The 8,905-nt window shown below is 38.2% G+C and overlaps 2 protein-coding genes across 2 annotated transcripts in view; one reads left to right on the forward strand and one right to left on the reverse strand.

Moving 5' to 3' along the window:
- Positions 1-33: 33 nt before the first annotated feature.
- On the forward strand, positions 34-5,449 carry LOC112149802. The gene is made up of 6 exons (XM_024277740.1): positions 34-229; positions 1,931-1,988; positions 2,098-2,109; positions 2,600-2,743; positions 3,087-3,229; positions 4,099-5,449. Exons 2-6 carry the CDS (start codon positions 1,931-1,933, stop codon positions 4,315-4,317), a joined length of 576 nt encoding a protein of 191 aa, XP_024133508.1. The 5' UTR covers positions 34-229; the 3' UTR covers positions 4,318-5,449.
- Positions 5,450-5,534: 85 nt separating this feature from the next.
- Positions 5,535-8,905, reverse strand: part of sdhdb (succinate dehydrogenase complex, subunit D, integral membrane protein b) — a 7,526-nt gene continuing 4,155 nt past the window's right edge. Inside the window, exon 4 of the mRNA XM_024277743.1 lies at positions 5,535-6,177. Within this exon, the coding sequence (XP_024133511.1) occupies positions 6,012-6,177 (166 nt within the window). The 3' untranslated portion in view covers positions 5,535-6,011. The remainder of the gene's footprint in view (positions 6,178-8,905) is intronic.

Here is an 8,905-nt window from a genome sequence, read left to right on the forward strand (position 1 = left end):
GCAAAACTGCAATCAAACGTATTTCCGCAGGAAATGCAATTTTCTCTAGTTTTCCGCTCAAACGCGCCTGCGCGACGCGGCTGAGATTCCTCAAAGATCCAGGCACATGAGTGTTGTTGTTTCATCAGCTGAGCTTTCCAGTCCAACGGAGCATCGAGACCAACGAGAGAACAGACGCTGAGATCCTTCATCCCGAACAGAGAGGAGCCTCAGAACCGCAGCGTCGAAGGTACGAAGCTCTGCGGAAACCACGAGACCGACTGTCCCTCTTCTGTCTGGGTTCATTCGTAGTTGACGCCTCTGATGGAACAATGAAGTAGTTATAGTTAAAAGTTATGATTTTTTTTCTTTCGAGCGAAAAACTGTGAGCTTTAGTTCAAATGTGATTGCTTTGTTATTAATGAGGTTGACTTAATCAGTCTGGCACGCGCGCACTACGGGTGGGCAATACAGCAAATGTGGGTATTGATCTAATTAAGTAATTACAGGGTTAGTATCGCTGATATACCAATACTTTAAAAAAAAGTTTGTTCATCTGGTATTATTCCATAACCAATCACAAAATTAATGGCAAATTTCGGGAATTGTACGTTTTTTGTCAATTAAATGAATAATGAAACACAGGATAGAGACTTTAGGCAAATAAAACTGTTTATTAACTTATTAAAACAATCTGAACTGAGCATACATCAAATAAAGAAGATGTATTAATAATGGCATACAATAATAAAACAGGAACAAGTGCAACATTTAATATTAAAAATGTAAGTATAACTGCACCACAAGCATATATTTAAAAAAAACCAAAGCAAATAAAGGTAGTATTAAAATAAAAACGTCGCTAGTGAAGAAGAAAAAAACAAACAGTAACGACACTTTAAAAAATTTAAAGACACAACAAAAAAACCCTGCCATTGGTACAAATATGTGGTTCTTTAAAGTGCCACTCTAACCATATTTTTTCTTTTGTAACAGTTCTCAGTAGTCTTTTCATTGTGAAAGTGCAGTTTTTAACCAAAAAAGCTTTATTTGTTTTTTAAGACATATTGGATCAACCCTTGGATCTCCCGCCCCCTTGCGACAGATTTCATTCAAGGTGATCAAATCTATTGCAAGGCAGAAAAAATAGCCTCAGGGTTTTCCAGCATCTTGTTCTCTGATCCAACACGATTTTGANNNGTGAAGAAGAAAAAAACAAACAAACAGTAACGACACTTTAAAAAAATTTAAAGACACAACAAAAAAACCCTGCCATTGGTACAAATATGTGGTTCTTTAAAGTGCCACTCTAACCATATTTTTTTCTTTTGTAACAGTTCTCAGTAGTCTTTTCATTGTGAAAGTGCAGTTTTTAACCAAAAAAGCTTTATTTGTTTTTTAAGACCTATTGGATCAACCCTTGGATCTCCCGCCCCCTTGCGACAGATTTTATTCAAGGTGATCAAATCTATTGCAAGGCAGAAAAAATAGCCTCAGGGTTTTCCAGCATCTTGTTCTCTGATCCAACACGATTTTGAGAAATGCAGTTTTAATCGTAAATGATTTTATAGGTCCTCTACTATGAGAAAAATGCTACAAGAATTTAAAAAACACAAAAAGACGATTTTCATTGTAGGGAGGGGCAAGGTGTGAGCAGCAGGCGAGACCCACAGACAATGTTGCCTGATTGCGTAGTTTTCCACACATATTAGGTGGGTATTTACTCAAATAGGGGTGTTTTTCCCAACTGGCAACACTTCAGACAGATAGACGCTGCGCTTCCTTGAATTCCAAAAGTTAATTCAGGCTATTTACTGTATGTATTAAAGAAAAACTGCAACAAATGTATCATAGCTGAATATCTATAGAACTTTAGGTAAAAACTTTACTTAATTTTCATTTTGTTTAAAGGACAAAAAAAAGCTGATGAATCTCATTGTGTTTCCTTCAGATGGAAACGAGTGTGCTCAACTTTGTTGGAACTTGTGAGGATTCCTTCCTATTTGAAGGTAATGAAATGATTTTGAATCAGTGGAAGAGAAAGTTTTTTCTCTGAGACCTCCTCCTTCTGTTTTCTCCCACATAAACCTGCTGTCCCGGTCTCTACTGTGTCTCCAGAAGCTCCATCAGGTAAACAATTTAATTTCTTCTTCATTTGCCAAGTTCTCAGTGTCCTGTTCCACTGCTGGGTTGTTGAGTAGTGAGTTGTGATGTCATTTCCTGTACGTCAACCCAAAAAGAGATCTCTCCCTTTAGCCTAGAAAGCTAGTGAGTAGGAGGAGCAGCCAAACATCTTCTAGATTTCTTTAATGTCTTGTGCTACATTCACACTTGGCGTGTGTGTTCAGCGCTTTCTTTTAGCACATGGTGTTCACACTGGACTGATTAGCGCACGTCCACCACAGATAATTGCTGCTCAATATTAGCCCGGTGTTCACGTAGTAGAATGTGTTAACTTCTAGTGAGAAAGATCTGTTGATGAACCAAAAGGAACCTCATTACACTCATTATGAGCCTGTAAACCTGTGCGAAGAAAACATTCTTTTATAAGGAGATTGTCTACCAAAGTGGACTGGAGCACAGGTGGTATTCAGTAACCTGGTTGTGTCTTTTTTTTCAGGTATGGAGGAAGACGCTTTCAGGATTTCTAATTGCAATTTGTCAAACTGCTGGATCCAAAGCAAGGAACAAAAGTTCTTGATTCTGCGTGATTCAGGATCTCTTGATGTTCAGGATCTGAATTTAGAAGAGCGCCAACAGTCAGGTTTGAGCTCTTCTTGATACGAGCATCACAGAGAAAAAACTGTAAACAAATCTTCCCACAATAGATTCAAATACATGACAAACACATCTAATTTCTGAATTAGAAAATTGCCTTTTTTAATTGGATCTTCAATTTATTTTGCATTTTTAGATCATACATGATCATAGATGTTTTTTTTTAAATTAAATGCATAAAAATGTATTCCAGGATCAGTCTTATTTCATTGGTTTGTGTTTGGACTGCATTGTTTTCCATCATTAGAGTCAGTTTTAAGTGCTTGGACGACAGATTTTTCAGGTTCTTACCTGAACTTTCCTCCTCTTCTCATCCTATATTTCCCTAGAGTGCAGATTCAACATCCAATATTACCTGAACACGAACAGGGAGACCACCAGGAAAAGGCCCGTCATTCTGTACGCCTTAAAAAATGACCAGAAGGTGGCGGTATGCTGCCATGACGAGCAGAAAATCTGCAGTCAAGCAATGGTGAGTTTAAAGCTTTTATTTTGATATAGACAGGCTCTTAGGGATTTCAATCTCCTAACTCCTTGAGCATTATTAGGAAGCTATTTGGAAAAAAGTTAAATTATAACTTGTAGATTTTTAACAATTTTCGCTGGCAAGCTCGCAAAAGTGGCGTTCCCCTGTTGCTTGGGCATTTTCCACCGGAATATAGTAAAAATGTAATACATGAATCATTGGGTCAAGTTGAACTAAATAATATACGATAGGAACATTTATGAAATGTGGGAGCTGTTTACAAAAATCTCTGTTACCAAGGAAACAAAAAAATTGTAGTTTAGCTTATATTTAAGCAACACACTACATGGTTTTGCAAAATTGGCATGTATTGAGGAATTTTAAGCACACTTACTACCAATTTTTCAGAAATTTAGGCAAACCTCAGCAGTGTTTTAGCAAATTTAGCACATTGCAGATATAATTTACTTTTTTAGCAAACCCTTAAGCAATTAGAGTAAATTGCTGCAGCATTTTCAGCAACCAGATTTTCCAGAAAGCATTCACACTAACATTATTTCAGGTTATGCAACTTTTCTAGTTTATAATAAAAGTTGGTTCTGTAAACAGATTTTCATTTATAAAATACATTTTCTGTTTATTTTATTTTTGGGTTCTAATTTTTGGAGCCTCTACAGCAAAATGGGCTGTTAACAGGTCAAATGGTCCCCCTGTCTAAGAGTTGAATGCGTCTTCCTTCATGAGTCCATTTTAGGAACTGGTTGATCTGTGAGGACCTGGGAACAGCAGTGATCCAAATCGACTGAAAGAACAATTCTCTGTGTTCTTATGCTCTCAAATGGACAAACTGTCTCATTCTTTGCTTCCACTTCCAGGATCTCCCCAAGAACATTGATGAAGCAAACCACAAGGCCTTGTTTTACCGGACCAAAGTCTCCACCAACCTCTATATGTTTGAGTCGTCTGTGTACAGAAGCTGCTTTCTGGCCTTTGAGCCTCTGGAGAAAGACAGCTGCTTTTATAAGCTGGTGTTGCGTCACAAACTTGAAGACGAGCCTGACGAACCTTGCCAGGTCATCGTGTCTCAGGTGTGAAACATGAAGCAAACTGTTGGTCCGCCACCTGATTTACACTCATAAGGTGGGAATTACCCTAAAGACCTGCAGGGCCAGCTTTGTGAATCCTGCTGGGAAATTTAGTCATTTTTTTACTCCAAATTCTTTTTGTCAGAAAATGTGACTGCAAATGTCTGCAACATTTGATGCTGCTAGAGCCATTTGATCCAGTTTCTTACTTACCAAAACCCAAAGTTCCACCTCAACGGTAAAAAAAAAATAAACTTAAAGCTTTTAAATATTTACAGTAAATATATTTTACATTTTTTCTATAAATACCAAGTTCAAGTTTTTACTTTTGACAATGGGATATACAAGTTAATTTCAAAATAAAATGCACTATATTAAATACATTTGTATGCTGCAGCAAATTTTCTTGTAAGAAATTCAAACAGACTTTTCTATCATGATTTTATTCATCCATTCTCTCCTTTTACCATTTAGTTTGAATCACACAAAGGCTTCTTGATTTTAGTGTAGTGTCAGTAGTTTTACAAGTTTTTTTACTGATAAAAGTTTAAAAATCTTAACGTAAATGGAAAAACTGAACTAAATATCTATTGAAGAGCAACAGCAGAAGGATTGAACAACCACATGTGGCTCCAGAGCTTCAGATTGCTGACCCCTCCTGTGTTTTAGAGTTCAAATCCGTTTTCATCAGACAGTCTTACGATTACTTGACACTTTTTAGTGGATCACTCTGTAATGAACTTTGAAGAAATGAGGAACCCGACTCCTCAAAGACTGTCAGGACACCTAAAGCTTTATTGAAACCAGAACGTTCGGATTGTTATTTGTGGGGAAAATGTTGAATCTGAGTTACAATGCCATGAAACAGAGGCTGCTGTTTTCAGTTTTGTTAAAGGTTCTCCTAAGTAGTTGTTCCTTCTAGACTTATGAGAACCATAAAGAGAAATGTAAATACTGTTGGATTATTTTAAGTTTGGCCTGAATGCAACACCACATTTCATGTTTTTATCTGTTCTTTAGTGCGATATAGAATGTGTGTCAGTGAGGATTTTGGATCCATGACTTTCAAAATAAAACACCACATTGTGATGAGACACCACAGTGCAATAAATAAAGCTATTTTATGCTAAGCCACATTAAACATTTCTTTTATTTTTGAGTCTTTGACCTGATGAGTAACTACAACACCTTCCTACAGTTAGGACTGAAAATAAAACAGTCAGAGCTTCATGTTTGTAAATAGGTTTATTTTTACATGGCGCGTGACGGCGGCAGAACACACGGTAGGTTCTGACTGTAGTGATGAAGCGGCGCATCAAACAGGACGGTACCAAGTCATTCTGCTGCTCGTCTGCAGTGAGGATGCTTCAACTCTGCCATAAATCTGCACGAACACGTCTGCAGGTCAGACGTCTGACTGCCAGGTGGACCCAGTCGGTGTTTGAGGAGGTTCTCCACTTGGAGAACGAAAGTGAAGTGTTCCATGAACCAACAGGAAACAGATTTGAAGCAGAAGCTTCAGCTGCTTGTCTGGAGGTGGACGTGAACTTCTACTGATGATTAAAAAAAACAAGCTGGAGATGAATGAACGTACACAACACATACATTGAAGTACTATTGTCAAATGATCCTTTCATAGGAATTTACAAAGAACACTTCATCTTCTTTACAATCTCGTCCAAAGCGTGTCAGTCCAGAGGAGCTCATTTACTCCAGAGCAGAGCCACAGCTTTGCAAATCCCCACATCGTTGTAGTTGAAATAACAAAGACCCGCAAAGGTGACGGTGGAGAGCAGGAAGAGCCCCGCGTTAGCCATCTTGACTTTGGCGTCTCCGTGGACGTAGTCTGTGAGAACCTGGCCAATCCCCCTACACCCAAAAAACAAAAACGCCTGTCAGAGTTCAAGTCTTTGAATTAACTTTGTGCTGCTAAAAAAATAATTGGAGAAAAATCAGTTTCAATTCATGTTTTTCCCCCATCAAGCTCCTCTTAAAGTATTTGATAAATGTTGAATCTGGAGAACCAAATTCATGATTTAAACATTTGTTTTAGACATTCATCCAAAAAATAAAATTCAAACAATTGTAGAAGTGACAGAATCACCAACAGGTATCTTCATCTAAATCAGATATAATAAAAGCGACCCACGGGCTGAATCAGGCCCGCCTCCACATTTGGCCCGGCTCCCCACACGCCATCAGAAATGCCGATTGAGACCCAGATAGAACGTGACTTTTCATTGCACCCTTCTGGAGTCTGAGCGATGACGGGAGAGCGTAGACTATATTAGTTTAACAGTGATTCACTTTCTTTATTTCTGTATTATTATTATTATTTTTCTTCTTTTTGCTTTTTGGACGTCCATAGCTCTTCAGCTCATTCAACTATTACAATTTTCAGCTCTTTTCATTCTAGCTCATTAGGCTAATTTAGGCTTTTTTCAATTTTTTGGCTAATTTGGTATTTAGCAAATATTTTAGCTACATAACAGCTATTTTGGCTAATTTAGGCTTTTTTCTCTTTTTTCCGACTAATTAGGAGTATAGCTAATATTTTAGCCTTATGCTAGCTATTTTGGCAAAATGTGACTTTATGGCTAACTTGACACTTAGAAAATATTTCAGCTACATGCTAGCTGTTGTGGCTAATTTAGATTTTTTTTCAGTTTTTTTAAGCTAATTTGGCATTTTGCTAATATTTTATCAAGCTATTAGCTTCAGCATTTTCATCTATTAACTTCAGACATTTCAGCTATCAGCTTCAGTATTTTTAGTTATTGATTTCAGCATCTTCAGCAATCAGCACTAGCATTTTCAGTGGCCACATTCAGCTTACAGCCTTCATACTAGCATTATTGCAGGTAATGCTATATATCTAGCAAACACTGAATAATTTCCTCATTCCTGACGCTGCGTTCAACCAAACTCCAATTAAAAAGCTATGCAAACGCATGAGTGTACGCATTTCAGGCTTCAGCGCTCAAAACTCTCGTGCCGCTACGCAAGTTTTTAAGTCCTCTCTACATACAAAACACAAGGGAACTAAATGTGCATCAAAAGTTAAACCAATTGAACTTTGACCAACCAGGGACTCACATTTAGTAGTGATAAAACTCAAAACACGGAAGTGCAATCAAGATTCATACCACTTTGATATTTTGCACCAAACCTCTTCCGACTATGAACGCTAGTATCAGATAGAAACAATCCATTTCTTTGAAAGAGTGAGTACTTTAAACCATGTCGAAGAACCCACCTTCAGCTCAGTCTTGGACATAGATCACAAACTTGTAGGTCACCTGCGTCTCCCTAACAGATTTGACCATGTTTCCCCTGCAGACAGCCCACATCCACCCATAAGAACAGTTGTGACAAAGGCTTTTGTCAATACAAACTGCCGGTGTTCTTGATTGGGCCTCATAGAAACCTTAAAGCTGCTCTGAGGGCATTGAGGATCCACAGGAACTCTCCTTAAGGCGGTATTGATGTGTCCTTAAGGGTAGAGTCATCAGCACTGTCGTCTCCTTTCTAACACAAACCATTGGTGACAGCAGATGGATCTCATAGGGTGATGTCAGTGACCAACCCAACTTCTGAAGAACTAGGTCAGTTCATCTGACCTAATTAAAAGAGATTAAAGTCTCTTTGATTTGTCAGCTGGACATACATTTTCAACAGTCTTTAGAAATTTCCCAGAGATCCTATTAAACATAAGCATCCATGAAAGGTGACACCTTTCTTCAAACCACTGCTGTGCGTGAACTGATTATATCCGACATTAATTAACCCCAAACAACCTTTCTGCCCTGAGAGCCGGTTCTTTCCGGACTTACAGCTGGAATTCGCAGCTCAAACACTTAAAGCCGTAGTTCAACCAGAATGAGGAACTTTCTCAGCTAGAATCTGACAGTGGTGCCGCCTGCCGCCCTGCTCCCACTTTAACCTCCTGAAGAAGGTCAGTGAACCAAGTCAGGACAAATCAAAGAGGAGAGTCGCTGCTTTTGACCTCAGTCACATAGAGAGGCTACATTCTGCTTATGGGCTAAAGGAATAGACTAGAGGGCTTTTCTTAGGTCCATGTGTCCGTTCAGGTCACTGACATGGATCACAAAGCTAAAGCCTTAGTCACAACTGTCCTTACTTTAAACAAGTTTTTTTTCCCCATCAACTTCCTAGTTAACTCAAGCAGTAAATAAAACATAAATATCACAGCTGTTTTGGATTTTTTAACAAGAAATCCTAAAAATGTTCTCCAGTTTTTCCCTCTGCAAAGGTCTGCAGCACTTCACGGCAAAGCAGGTGAAAAGGAAGGGGGAAAAAAAGACACTTTTGTCCCCTGTAGAATCAGCTAATTCATGGTGATGTCCTAATCAGCGTTACATATGAGCATAAGCCTGATTGTTTACACTTCAAAATCTGCTGGAATTACGTTCCTTGCATAAACTGCTGAAATCAATAGAATGTCAATACTGCAGCTAAATCTCCAGTGTTGAAGCTAATTTGTGCAAGTAAATGGAGCTTCAGTCTCATTTATCTCAAGTACAAAGAAAAAAAACAAAAATATCAAAACACTTGCTAGTATTACTTTGAAAATGGG

This window comes from Oryzias melastigma, linkage group LG13, assembly GCF_002922805.2.
Source record: "Oryzias melastigma strain HK-1 linkage group LG13, ASM292280v2, whole genome shotgun sequence".
Lineage (NCBI taxonomy): Eukaryota > Metazoa > Chordata > Actinopteri > Beloniformes > Adrianichthyidae > Oryzias > Oryzias melastigma.